The 15,031-nt window shown below is 33.4% G+C and overlaps 1 protein-coding gene across 3 annotated transcripts; it reads left to right on the forward strand.

Annotated features, from left to right (window-relative positions):
* Positions 1 to 189: 189 nt before the first annotated feature.
* LOC106071667 (monoacylglycerol lipase ABHD6-like) lies at positions 190 to 14,776 on the forward strand. Of its 3 annotated transcripts, none has more exons than XM_056006208.1 (10): positions 190 to 415; positions 721 to 850; positions 2,862 to 2,978; positions 3,746 to 3,905; positions 5,618 to 5,734; positions 6,277 to 6,409; positions 8,770 to 8,942; positions 9,588 to 9,642; positions 10,898 to 10,998; positions 12,555 to 14,776. In XM_056006208.1, exons 3-10 carry the CDS (start codon positions 2,869 to 2,871, stop codon positions 12,735 to 12,737), a joined length of 1,032 nt encoding a protein of 343 aa, XP_055862183.1. In that variant the 5' UTR covers positions 190 to 415; positions 721 to 850; positions 2,862 to 2,868; the 3' UTR covers positions 12,738 to 14,776. The 3 variants fall into 3 exon arrangements, with proteins under 3 accessions (XP_055862183.1, XP_055862182.1, XP_055862184.1); XM_056006207.1 differs by having other exon boundaries at positions 190 to 393; XM_056006209.1 differs by having other exon boundaries at positions 206 to 270.
* The last annotated feature ends 255 nt before the right edge of the window (positions 14,777 to 15,031 follow it).

A 15,031-nucleotide genomic window follows, 5' to 3' on the forward strand; every position in this document is an offset into this window, starting at 1 on the left:
TGCGAAATACTGCACTTCTACTTAATTAATCTTCTGACTCATACATTCAGAGAAGCTTTTTATATATTTATATATTATAAATAAAAGAGAAATCTTATTAAAATATTTAAATTTCGAATTTCTTTCTGTATTTGTAAACAAAGGAAGTTGGATAAACTAAAAATAAGAAGTCAAAGTTCCGTAACTGTAACAATAAAACTGCTAGATCTCTCAAAGTTTGGACTTTGATCGAGTGATTCATGATTGCACATTTAAATCTATGTGATAACAGTAAGAAGACAAATATCAATACACTAAGAGATCTACATAATTAATAATAAGAGTCTATGATATAGACTGTAGAATCTAGTTCTAGACATTCTTGAAGTCGATCTACGCCTACGGCCTAGAAAAGTAGAATCTAGATTAGTAGACGGTAGACGTTAAGTACTAACCTCTAATTTAAGTCTAAAGAGTTAAATAACTTAACTAAGTAGACGTAGATAATATTAATAGATGTGACATTTATATAGATCTAGTCTATATAATATGATAATTATGTCTAGATCTATGATATACATTATAACCATAATGATATATTGTGATGTAATATATGAGAAATCTATTATAACTTAGTCTATTGAGTATATCTACTGTATGATAAGATAAAATATTAAGGCATCATAAAATCTAGGTATAGATTCTAGACTTACAGTTACAGTACATTCATTGATTAAACAGATGATATATGCAGAGCAGCAAGATGAAGTCATGTAACATGTTTATGAATGAATAGATCTACACCTGACTTGAATCTGGAACATCTATTTGGACAGTTGACCTAGTGAAAGTTATCACCAGAAATCTCTCGGTGAGTACCTTACTGAGGTGGGTGTCTACTTCTACATGTTTTAATCAATGCCGGCAACTAAGAAAAGGACAACAACACCCTTCTGTAAAGATTATTTCTCTTTCTTTTCCCCTTTGGAAAGCAGAGAATGAATACCAGGTATTAATTACTTTTGTTCATTCAATATAATGCAATATAAAATATAATATAAAGTTGTTTTTTTCTTCTTCTTCTTCCCCGTTCTCTTTATTATGTTGGAGCTCAGATGACTAGTCAAACATGTGAGATAAACTGCTGCAGTGCATGGTTTCCTTCTTCTTCTTTCTTCTTCTTCTTTGTTCTCATTGTTATGTTGGAGTGTTCAGATGACTAGACCAATATATGAGATGAACTGTGCAGTGGTTTCCTTCTTCTTCATTCTCATTGTTATGTTGGAGTGTTCAGATGACTAGACCAATATATGAGATGAACTGCGCAGTGGTTTCCAAATCAGGGAGCTCTCCATATAATTTTCTTTCTATTGGGGTGTTTTGGGGCCAGTGTCTTATACGGGCCTCTTGGTAAAGAGAGCAGTTTTGGAGGACATGGTCGGCATTCTCTGGTGATACTCCACATGGGCAGATTTCACTGGTTCCAATTTTGAGCTTCCTGTACATGTGTTGTCACATTCTATTGTGTCTGGTCCTGTGTCGAAAGATTAGTATCATTAGTTGGTCTTGTGTGGATAGCTTTTAGTAAGAGTTATCTTTCTTGTGATTTGGATGAGAGCTCGTCCATTTCTCATTTATTTTATTTACAATTAATTTCTTAAATTCTTCTGGATAGAGTGCAGAGTTTATTTTTGAGTTAGTTCTCCCACTCTTGGCAAGTTTGTCAGCCTTCTCATGCATTGTTTTACAAATAAAGGAGCTTTCCATATAGTTTTCTTAGGTATTAAAAAAATCTTCAAAGATAATATCTATAAATAACTAAATGTAATGCTGTAGGTTGGAGGCATGGTGGATGGTAAAGGGCTTGGCCTCTGAACTGGGGGTCCTGTGTTTGAATCTTGGTGAAGACTGGGATTTTGAATTTCATGATTTTCAGAGTCCATTCACCTCTAATAGTTACATAGTCAGGGAAAAGGAAAGACGGTATAATACATGAAAAACTGTCATGGAATCCCCATATTGATGAAACTATTAAAAAACCAAACAAAGCGTAAGGGTTTATTAAAAGAAATTTCTACAAATCAACTGAAAACATCCAAGTTAAAACTAAAATGTTATTTAACATTGGGTATGCCAAATAGAATATGCAACCTCTGTTTGGGACCCCTCAACTCAAGAAACTGGAACAGACACAAAATAGAGCAGTGAGATTCATAACAAAAGAATATTCACATTTGACTAGAGTAACACCTTTAGTAAAATCACAAAATTTAGAAAGCTTTCAGGATAAAAGACTTAAAAGTAAAGTAGCAATTATACTTAAAACATAAGGTTACATAAGATCATTGTGCTGACCATGTGAAACCCTCGTTAACCATGGGCCACAGAACAAGATGACCTTTACACCTGAGAAAAAAATCTGTATGAAATGTGTGTTTTTTTATGCTTGTTTGAAATCTCAGCCTATGAACAGTTAGACATAGTTACTTTTACATATATAAAAGATGAATGAAAGTACACTATAATTCAATTTATAGGTGTTTAAGTGAAAATACAATTCTGTTGCTATAAAATATACATTACAGTATAAATTATCTTCATTTATATAGAGATAATCCCCTTTAGACTTTTTTTTTTGAAAGACTTGCTAGTTTCACAGGTTTCCTCACAAATGAACATTGTTACGTCCCAGCCCAAACTTCCTATAATAAGTAGGGATGACAGGGGTTAGGGTTTGAACCATGGAACATCATGCAAGTCGGAAGCACCACCAGACCACCAATTTAGCACAGGATTATTGTAGAGTTGTAAATAGAATTTTGTTAATTATATTCAAAATATCAATTATTATCCACTGATTATTAAAGAATTATTTTTTTTAGAGTCACAATGTGGACATTGGTCATCAGCATTACTACTGGTTTGGTGTTTACAGTCTTAACTGGAGTGCTGGTCTTATTCTATTTCTTGCCACATAAACTAATCAGACTCAGTTTCCTGTAAGTTTTTTTTTTTTTTCATTTTATTTAAAGTTTTGTTCCATTTTGAAATCCATTTTGTTATTTTTTGGAATTTAGCTATTTAAGTTTGGTTTATATGATGACAGCAGACAACCAATGGAACTAACCAATAGTTTACACTAAATATAAGTATCATGAAACCATTTCTATTGTACAAAGCAAATTCTGGTTTCTCTGTTGTTCAAAATAAATTTTAGTTGCTTTGTTGTACTAAATAAATTGCAGTTCTTCTATTATTCAAAACATAGTCTCATTTGATTATTTACTATTGCATTCATTGAATGGTCATGTCAATGCACTTGGGCTGTCATTGCAATGGTCTTGAGTTCAAACCCCTCCACTGCCATTCTCAGCATGCTTTGGCTGGGATTTAATTTCTAATTTCTTAATGGACCTTATTCACCAAAATGAATGGTAATGTGATGGCCATTAATAAAACAGCATAAAATAGGGTCATATGATATCCATGTTTGATTCAAATTAGGTTGTAAAATGTATGAATAGGTATGAAAGCATGTTGCTCAAATGTCTTTGTTTATGATTGGTGAATGAGGTCCATTTCCAATGGAAAGAGTGAAGCTTAAAAAATAGCATATCAAGTTTCACATATACCACAGTAAGTATCATTTGAAAAACATTATATTTTAATAAAATAGCGGCATCATTCTCCGTATTCCATTTCATTAAACTCAAGTAGAGAAAAATGGACGATTAAAATTACAGTAGAATGTTGTTTATGTTTGCAGTATACGCCAGTATCATGCCGGAATGAAAATCAATTATGTTGGTGATGAAGAGATGATCTTCTGTTACGGAGAGCGCAACAGACCTCAGGCTAATAAGCCGAGCATTGTGTTTGTACATGGGTTCTCATCCTCCAAAGATCAGTGGATCTCATGTTTTAAAGTAAGAGTAGATAGATTAGTCTGCTCGGTGGTGTGCTTTCCTTTTTTCAGTATTGATATTCAGTAATGTTTCAAAATATTCTAAGGCATTGGTTCCCAAATGTTTTCTTTAATGGAACACTTCTCACTTTCTGAGTATTTAACAGAACACTTTGCTTATTTTTTTAAAGAGATTAATTAACATGGTGGCCTATTAGTTAGTTATTCCAGTACATGGAACACCTGTTCAGGCCTTGCACACTAGGGTTTAGTTCTGGAAACACTGTTCCAAGGCTTTTATTTAACTTGGAAACAAGTGATATTGTCAAAATAAGCATAGTTGTCATGGCCTTTATTTGATTAAATACATTTCAGTTGTAATCATACATATCCATCATTTCTGTATTCTTGTATAATATAGCTTGACTTCCAACGGAATAAACACAAACAAGTCCAAGTCCAATAAGAATAATTTCATCAATCACAATCATCACTGTATCTTATAAATTGCTGATGTTACTTCAAAAGAAAAAATGAATATTTCCCATGTGTTTCATGTATCATTTTGGTTATGCATGTTAATCAGTGACTTAAATAAAAAAGTAAAGTTCCCCTTTCAGACCTTGTGGTCTATAGGGCTGATGATGTTAAAGGTCATCTGTTTCTGTGGCCTACGGTTTACAAGGGTGTCATGTGGCCAGCACAACGACCAACCGCCTTTACTTTTCCCCAACTAACGTTAGGTACCCATTAGAGCTGGGTGGACTCAGAGGCGCCCGAAGATCCTGAAGTTAAAAATCCCAGGATTTGAACCCCGGTACAGTACGGTAACCAAGCGCTCTACCGCTCAGCCACCGTGCCTCCAATCAGTGACTTAAACTCTGCTAAGTTGTTGTTTGTCCTGGCTGATTCTTGCAAGCTAATCCATGCTCGTTTGGCTCTAGGGAAGAAGAAGCACTTGTATGAATTTGTCCTAGCATTTGGAATCAGAAATTTGCCTTTGTCTTTGTGTATTTAATTAGGCTTTTGTTTTTGTATATGTAAATTATGTTTTATGTATTATTGATGCTTTACTTTACATTATAAATAAACAAAGTGGATACAATTGATAAGCCAAAGTAATAGTATTAGGTAAATTGATTTCCTTCTCCAGATAGGTTGCATCCCTCTTGAATATATAGTATTCACGTCCATTCAATGTGAAACCTCTTGGCTTAGTCTATCTATGGCAGGGGTTCTCAACCTGTGGGTCACTACCCCCTTAGGGGTCGATTGACGATTTGCCAGGGGTCGCCAGAGACCATCGAAAAAAAGGGGTAGTTTTGTCTATTCTTCTATTGCTGTGTGTCTGAGCAAAAGGGGGGAGGGGGGGTCGCGGCAGAGTGTGGGATTGTAAAGAGGGGTCGCCGAGATTAAAAGGTTGAGAACCGCTGATCTATGGCCTCCTTCAGTCACAAAGCCCCATAGTTAGCTAAGTCTGAAAGAGGGTGCTCTACCCTTTTTTTTTGTATGAAATAGAAGCTTGTGTGAGGTTACCAAGTTTTGGTCAGCACTAACATTAACTATCTCTATACCGGTACTGGTCAACTTTTAGTTAGTGGGTCAACATAGAGATGTCAGTTCAATAGTCTTATTACCCTTAAACAAAATCATCATCTTCATTGTTCTAAACATGAAGCGAAGGTTTCTAATATTCAATAAGATGTGTGTTTGATTCTTTTGTTCTGTCTTCAGGGTTTGCCCCAAGACTTACACATGATAGCCTTAGACTTGCCAGGTCATGGGTTCTCAAGTTTTCCCCCAGAGGATGTTCAACTAGGAATTGAATACGTTGTCCACACATTGAATAAAGTAAGTTAATGAAACTAGATGTAACTAAATATGTCAGTCAAGTCAAATTAGTTAAGATAATTAGAAACATTTAAGGTCAATAAATCTAATTATAAGAATTATTATTATCAGCATTCTAGTTATGGTTTTGTTTCATCCACATTCTAGTTATTGTTATATTTCATCCACATTCTAGTTAAGGCTATGCTTTATTCACATTCTAGTTATGGTTGTTTTATCACATTCTAGTTATGGTTATGTTTTATCCACATTCTAATTATTGATATGTTTCATCCATATTCTAGTTAAGGCTATGTTTTATTCACATTCTAGTTAAGGCTATGTTTTATTCACATTCTAGTTATGGTTATGTTTTATCCACATTCTAGTTATTGATATGTTTCATCCACATTCTAGTTATGATTTTTTGTATCCACATTCTAGTTATGGTTATCTTTTATCCATATTCTAGTTACAGTTATGTTTCATTCACATTCTAGTTATGGTAATGTTTCACTCACATTCTGTCAACATTTCTCTTTACCAATATATTATATCTACAGTTTTTAAAATTAGTCGGACTATTTGATCACAAAATTCATCTTGTAGGCTCATCATTGGGTGGAGCCATTGTTGGTCTGTATGCGACAAAACATCCCGAGAGGGTGGCCAAGGTGACCATGATATGTCCAGCAAGTAAGTCTAGTTTATATATTAGGCTGTAATGATATGTTCAGTAATTAAAATCTAGTTTACATATTAAGCTGTAATGATATGTCCAGTAATTAAAATCTAGTTTACATATTAAGCTGTAATGATATGTCCAGTAATTAAAATCTAGTTTACATATTAAGCTGTAATGATATGTCCAGTAATTAAAATCTAGTTTACATATTAAGCTGTAATGATATGTCCAGTAATTAAAATCTAGTTTACATATTAAGCTGTAATGATATGTCCAGTAATTAAAATCTAGTTTACATATTAAGCTGTAATGATATGTCCAGTAATTAAGATCTAGTTTACATATTAAGCTGTAATGATATGTCCAGTAATTAAAATCTAGTTTACATATTAAGCTGTAATGATATGTCCAGTAATTAAAATCTAGTTTACATATTAAGCTGTAATGATATGTCCAGTAATTAAAATCTAGTTTACATATTAAGCTGTAATGATATGTCCAGTAATTAAAATCTAGTTTACATATTAAGCTGTAATGATATGTCCAGTAATTAAAATCTAGTTTACATATTAAGCTGTAATGATATGTCCAGTAATTAAAATCTAGTTTACATATTAAGCTGTAATGATATGTCCAGTAATTAAAATCTAGTTTACATATTAAGCTGTAATGATATGTCCAGTAATTAAAATCTAGTTTACATATTAAGCTGTAATGATATGTCCAGTAATTAAAATCTAGTTTACATATTAAGCTGTAATGATATGTCCAGTAATTAAAATCTAGTTTACATATTAAGCTGTAATGATATGTCCAGTAATTAAAATCTAGTTTACATATTAAGCTGTAATGATATGTCCAGTAATTAAAATCTAGTTTACATATTAAGCTGTAATGATATGTCCAGTAATTAAAATCTAGTTTACATATTAAGCTGTAATGATATGTCCAGTAATTAAAATCTAGTTTACATATTAAGCTGTAATGATATGTCCAGTAATTAAAATCTAGTTTACATATTAAGCTGTAATGATATGTCCAGTAATTAAAATCTAGTTTACATATTAAGCTGTAATGATATGTCCAGTAATTAAAATCTAGTTTACATATTAAGCTGTAATGATATGTCCAGTAATTAAGATCTAGTTTACATATTAAGCTGTAATGATATGTCCAGTAATTAAAATCTAGTTTACATATTAAGCTGTAATGATATGTCCAGTAATTAAGATCTAGTTGAAAGTTAGTTTCCAGCGACTAAGACTATTCTTATATTGTCTGTAATTTGTTTATTGTACACTAAAATAAATAAAAAATTAAAAAGCACATTAAAATACAGCATCACTCTTGTATGTCTCTGTTTTGCTAATTGGTCAAATCAAAATGTTGGACCAAAACAATTATCTCATCTTATCACCTTAGTAAACACAATATAGATCGAGTTGAATAATATTAATAATAATTTAATTTACAAAGGCTGAGCGGTTAAGTGCTTGGCTTCTGAACCGGTTACGGGGTTCAAATCCTGGTGAAGACTGGGATTTTTCATTTCAGGATCTTTGGGTGCCTCTGAGTCCACACACACATTGGTTGGGGAAAAGTAAAGGCGTTTGGTCGTTGTGCTGGCCACATGACACCCTCATTAACTGTAAACCACAGAAACAGATGACCTTTATATCATGTGCCCTATAGATCACAAGATCTGAAAGGGGAACTTTACTTTTTTTTTTTTATTGCCTAGTGAGGTGAAAGGAATTTTAAAATTTAAGGTTGTATCTTCGTATGTTGTTACCATTCTTTAATCTATCAAGCTCTTTTGATCTCCATTGCTTTTATCTGATAATCTATTTTTATTAGTAACTAAAAATAAACACTATAAAAATTTAGTTAAAGAATTTCTATTAAATTTCGTGTGTATTTATTAGCATTCACAGTATATCACTTAGTTAAATTTAAAATGGCTGCCTGGTCGTGCGGTTTGCGCGCTGGACTGTTGTTCGGACTTATCGATAGTCCCGGGTTCAAACCCTGCCCGCTCCCATCCCCCGTCGTCCTGCAGGAGGTTTGAAACTCTGAAGGAACATCCGAAACATGTAAAACAAATGTGAAGGGATAAATCACCTAACTGTCTTCCTTTTACAAATCTAATAAGAAGATAATTTTTTTATTTTTTTTTGCCTATACCAATTTCTCCAATCTTTAAATCTTTTATTGAATATTTGTTTTTATAAGACATCATCAAAAACACGCAACCTCTACAGTTTTATAATGCAATAGTTACCTAGAATGAAATAAATGTATAGTAGTTAACACAGTATGTTGATTGTTTCTTTAATTTTGTGTATGCTAACTTTTTATTCTGCTCTGGCAGTGCAGACGCCAGTGGACAGTGACTTTGCTGTTAAGCTTAAAGAAGCCCTGGCTGAAGGGCATGAGAAACTCTCTTTTAACGACAGTGTTCTCCTGGCCAATAACATTGAGGGCCTGAAGAATCTGCTGGAGTGTAGCTGCTACAATAAGTCTGCGTTAAAGATAAGTGACCAGGTAATTACTTCCACCAGGCTAGATGTACTTCTACTCATTTTAAATTTAGCTCTACATATTGTTGGATTGGATCATTTGTTTGTTTAACCTTGGTTAGGCCAATAATTGAATATGCATCCTCTGTTTGGGACCCCTCAACTCAAGAAAATATTAGGAAACTGGAACAGACACAAAATAAAGCAGTGAGATTCATAACAAATGAATATTCACATTTGACAAGAGTAACACCTTTAGTAAAATCAATAAATTTAGAAAGCCTTCAGGATAGAAGACTTAAAAGTAAAATAGAAATTATACATAAAACACTGAACCATAATCCTCAAATACAAAAACAAAATTTAATAAAATACTCAGAAAGACACAAAGATAAAGGCACATTCCTTGTTCCATATGTGAGGACAAATTTGTACAAATGCTCCATTTTCCCTAGTGCTATTAGAGCCTGAGCTAGCCAGGAAATCCAGTGACTTGGCAGAAATTAGGTCATTGGTTACTATGCATGACTGAATGCATGACGCGTAGGACGTAAATATCTTCTTTTTTGAAGTAATGTCTATATTATATGAGATAAGATAAGATTTGTGGCTTGTTTATTGCTCTAATTGAAATTGTATTTATATATTTATTATTTATATCCATTTCTAGTTCTTTAAAGGATTTCTGACACTGCGTCTACCAAAAATGGAATTTTACCTGAGATGTATGTATTTAATTGTTTTTTTTAAATCAATTGACATTAGTTTATATTTAAAGTCTAACTAAGGTTTAAATTGGCCAGTTTGGCAATGATCAATGCATTTGTTTCATGGGTCTGTGGTATTTTATGCTTTGAGAGACAACCTTTTTCCTTTGCAACTCATCATGTGACTAACAAGGCCAATCCTTGATACACAGCTGAGGTCACAGGTTGGGCATCTGTAATCACCAGGCGCTGTTGCACCTTTCAGGGGTAGATCTCTTAGAATCTAGCATGAAGTATGGAACATTCAAGTCTCGTGTTTTGGTACATTGTGTATTTGTCCAAGATACTGTTGAGCTTGATGTGACCCATGGTCAACCTAGATATTGTTGAGCTTGATGTGACCCATGGTCAACCTAGATACTGTTGAGCTTGATGTGACCCATGGTCAACCTAGATATTGTTGAGCTTGATGTGATCCATGGTCAACCTAGATACTGTTGAGCTTGATGTGACCCATAGTCAACCTAGATATTGTTTAGCTTGATGTGACCCATGGTCAACCTAGATATTGTTGAGCTTGATGTGACCCATGGTCAACCTAGATACTGTTGAGCTTGATGTGACCAATGGTCAACCTAGATACTGTTGAGCTTGATGTGACCCATGGTCAACCTAGATACTGTTGAGCTTGATGTGACCCATGGTCAACCTAGATACTGTTGAGCTTGATGTGACCCATGGTCAACCTAGATACTGTTGAGCTTGAAGTGACACATGGTCAACCTAGATACTGTTGAGATTGATGTGACCCATGGTCAACCTAGATACTGTTGAGATTGATGTGACCCATGGTCAACCTAGATATTATTGAGCTTGATGTGACCCATGGTCAACCTAGATACTGTTGAGCTTGATGTGACCCATGGTCAACCTAGATACTGTTGAGCTTGATGTGACCCATGGTCAACCTAGATACTGTTGAGCTTGATGTGACCCATGGTCAACCTAGACACTGTTGAGCTTGATGTGACCCATGGTCAACCTAGTTTTACAAGAAAACACATTAAAAACGGATTCTATTCATTTTTTTTCTCAATCACATAATTTAAACCATGCAATATATATATATATATATATATATATATATATATATATATATATATATATATATATATATATATATATATATATATGAGTGAGTATGTGTGTGTGTTTAATGTCCTTGAAACCAAAATGTAATTCATATTTTTTGTATCTTTTTTTTGAATGGAAGTGTTCAAGGCCATTACAACTGAGGAAAACTTTGATTTGTTGGCCAATATAGCACATGAGATTGTGGTGCCCTCACAGCTGATCTGGGGAAAGCAAGATGAGGTAATAATCCATTGTTGCTTACATGTTTTTTCTTCCAGGTCTTGGTCAAAGCTACAGAAAAGTTTGTCTTTGAAATAGTGAAATTAGATTATAGTTGTTATGACATGATTAGGATTTAGTTATTTGTTTCAGGAATAGGGGGAAAGTTTCACTTAGCGACGATGACGTTAAGTTTCTTAAAAAGTAAGAACGATCTATTCGACGCTATCAACACAACGTTTTCCATTAGGGCAGTGAAAATAAGAAGTTATATCCAGACGGCTAGTAACCGAGGACATTAGACGGGTCCCTTCTTGATGATAATAATAATAATAATAATCTTTATTATCCGTAAGGAAATTTGTCTTACAATTTGTGCATTACACCAAACAAAAAACATTATAACTATAAGAAACCAAAGTGTACATTCACACCAGACTCACTCATAATTTAACTAATTACAAAAGAACATTCAATATACATCCAGTAATAATAATGAATAATGAAAGCACAAATTGCATGTCGCCACAGTGCAGCGCCATTTTGAAAAAAAAAAGTGTTTCCTATTTTAACACTAGTGTCGGCTACCTATCTTGATTGTTTTGGCATTTTGCTGGTGTTTGAAGGTTACCTCCTGTTTATTTCATTGTTTGTATTTGACACAGCGGAAGAGCCACAACAAATAACCTCCCCCTTAACACAGTTTTTGTGCCTCTCATTATGCGTATGTTATAAGATTATTTCTGCCATTTTGGCACTAAAGCCTCTTGCTTAGAACAAGTCAGTAATTTTAGTTTAGTAGCAAACAGATTTTCCCAAATGTGATTAGACTCATCTTGAACAAACAAAGCCTTTGCTGTGTTGTTCTATGGATTTCTTTTCTCTTCTATATTATCAAAGTATGTGTCAAATACCTTTTCAATTCCTGAATCGCTGTTACAGTTAAAAGTAGGTTACCAGGCGTTTGTCAAAAGTGAAGGCTTGTCTTCCTTTTTGGGTCCCGTCCTTTGTCGAGCAGGTTTTGGCCTAAAATGGGAATATGCCTGGCATCCATCCAAGTGGTACTACGGCCCATGAAGGGCTTTGGCCTGTCTACACACATCCCTACATCCAGAGCTCTCCAGAGCCTTTCATCTCCATGCTTAAGCCCAAAGTTGTCAAGGACCTTTCGGAGAATGAAGTTTCTCTTTTGTTCTCTGTGTCTTGATACTTAAAAACGCTCTTGAATAGAGCCTACATGTGAAATACTCAAAGATGTATAGCCTGTTCAATTAATAATTTCTAGTTTTCTTGCCAAATTTAAATTAACTTTTTTTTATACTTTATAACGGTCAAACTAGAGTTTTCCCAGTGTGTCCAATGAGCTAGTAATTCTTTTCCCAACAATATACATCAATTGTCAAATTTCTAGGAAGATCGTTTGAGCCATTTTTGAAAACCATGTTCACCCAGGTTTAAGGTTTTGCCCACTCATGTGAAATGTGCCAGTTCAATAAAGAAATTGTAATAATAATAACATTAAAAAGAAACTTTTAGCTCATCTAATCAAATGTGTTGGTTTCTTGTTGACCCTACAGCTCATACATGTGAGTGGAGCTGATGTCCTGAGTGCCAGATTGCCGAACTGTTATTATGTAGATATCATTGACAACTGTGGTCATGCAGTAGACCTGGATCGACCAGGGATACTAAACAAACATCTACTCAAGTTTATACGTGAAGACTGTTGCAAGGAAATCAACACCAAGAAAAGTGATTAGTTTAGGATTTATGTAGACATTCTGTACTTACATATGATAATAATTAATTAGGTTGGAATAGATGGTTTAATTAATAATTACTTTTCAGATTGAAATAGATGGTAAAATATTTACCAGTAATGTACAATTTATAAATATTTTTGTATTGCATAGGAATTAATTGTCCAAACTGATAATTAGTAGGAATTTTTTTGCATAGCATATTGTTATCAAACTTAAGCATTGTTGACATAACTGAAGAATCCATTTTCTTAATTGATTGTTTCAAATTTAATGCTTTGACTTAAATATGTAAATTGCTAAATTATTGAAGGCTTGTCAAGTCAATTAACTGTGATAAAAAAAAAAGAACAATTTGACAATATTTTTATTTTATATATTATTTGTTTACTTTTATAATGTAGAAATCATTTTTCATTAAGTCTGTTGACTTTGTTGATAAGTTTCATTTTATCACCTATAATTTATTTTATAAGTAGAAGTGTTGAATGTTATTGCTACTTAGAAACAATTTTGTGTCGTGCAAAGTAAGACATTTTTACAATTTTATGATTATTTATCATGATGAAATAAGATAATTTTATAGGTCAGAAGAATGAAGAAATGGAAATTTTATTTTGACTACAATTGTCCACCATTGTCAACGTAACCACTATAACAATTACAAAATAGATGCAAACACGAACAATGATCACGGTGTTCACGTAAACAAACAAACGCACAACCAGCACTTAATAAATTAGACTTCTAAGTACTTTTTGTAAATGAGTAGAGACTTTAAAAACACCCTGATAGAAAGTGGAATAAATGAGTTTTTATATTTTGCCTTGTTTATAGTTTATATTTTGATCTAGTTTTTAAATTTTAAATATTTCAATTTCAAAGTGCCATAAAAAAAGCTTCTGGCTCAGACATTTATAGACCTTGTGCGCTACAAATAAATAACTAATAACTCATGAGACATTTTCAAATCTGAGAAGTCAGTCAGACCTACTTTGTAAGTTGTTTTAATGGGACAAATGATGTGGAGGATCTTAGGAATCACCATTGACGAGTGTAATAAAATTGACTTACGGTGCGAGGTTAAGGTCAAACAGTTTGACTTTGTGTGTCAGGGTGAGGTCAAACAGTTTGACTTTGTGTGTCTGGGTGAGGTCAGACAGTTTGACTTTGTGTGTCCGGGTGAGGCCAAAGCTAAATATTTTGCTAAATATTTTTTTCATATTTCATTAGAGTGACACTTGTTGAAGTTTCCAAAGAACCAATCTAAAAAAAAAAAATGTAATAAATTTTAAATCTGAAGTGTTTGTGCATGTCATAGCTATGGTTTTGTTGCTTTAGCTTAACTGTGTCTTTTTATTGTATAAATTTTATTGTATAAATTTACATTGCAGTGTTATTTAATTTGTTTGTTTTTCAGCAATATCATTGTGTCTATTTTATTTATATCTTTTTTCTACATCAGGGAGTGTTGATTGTTGGGTTTTGATCTGGCTTCAAGAATGAAAAAAAAAAGTTATTTTGATATTTGAAAAGTACCTCATGAGAGAGAGAGAAGGGATTATTTATGAAGAGATACTCTTATACAAATTAAATAATGTTATTTATTTATTACAATAGCAAGAATGCCAGTAGGTCGACTTCCACAAGACATCCTGTATGGCGATCTTATTGAAGGCAGGAGAGCCACTGGTCGCCCATTTTTACGGTATACAGATTACAGATGTTTGCAAACGCGACATGAAGCTATTTAAAATTGACACTAGCAGCTGGGAAAAAGTAGCACTGGATAGATCCACATGGAGAGAGAGCATAAGAGAAGGGTCTCGGATTGCAGATGCCATACACAACAGAAGTAGAAAGAAGGCAGAAAATGCAACTGCGCCTGGTGATTTCATATGCCCAATCTTCAACCGCAGTTGTGTATCAAGGGTTGGCCTCTTTAGCCACACAAGAAGTTGCAAAGGGAAAAGATCATCTCTCGAGACGTAAAATGCCACAATAGCAAGAAATTTCCTTTATTTTTTTTTTTTTTTTTTTTAAAGGAAGCAGTTTATGGCTTCAAACTAATGTGAATAGAAGTACAGAACTTTATCTACTGGGAGGTAACTCTGATTTATTAGGTAAACTTTCTGCAGAAGTTTATGAGAAACTGATATACATATTTTAGCTCAACATTTCCTGAGTGACTTTATTTGGTAACGTGCAAACCTTAAAATTAATTTCATGTGCCAGATTTGTTTTTTTACACAGTTTTCATTTACATATAGATTAAGTTAACTTATTTGAAATGT

Source organism: Biomphalaria glabrata, chromosome 12 (assembly GCF_947242115.1).
Source record: "Biomphalaria glabrata chromosome 12, xgBioGlab47.1, whole genome shotgun sequence".
Classification (NCBI taxonomy): domain Eukaryota; kingdom Metazoa; phylum Mollusca; class Gastropoda; family Planorbidae; genus Biomphalaria; species Biomphalaria glabrata.

Coding starts and splice junctions, on each gene's coding strand:
- LOC106071667 (XM_056006208.1), top strand. CDS start 2,869: ATGTGGACATTGGTCATCAGCATTACTACTGGTTTGGTGTTTACAGTC. Junction 2,979..3,745: donor CTAATCAGACTCAGTTTCCT/GTAAGTTTTTTT, acceptor TTATGTTTGCAG/TATACGCCAGTATCATGCCG. Junction 5,735..6,276: donor TTGTCCACACATTGAATAAA/GTAAGTTAATGA, acceptor TTATATCTACAG/TTTTTAAAATTAGTCGGACT.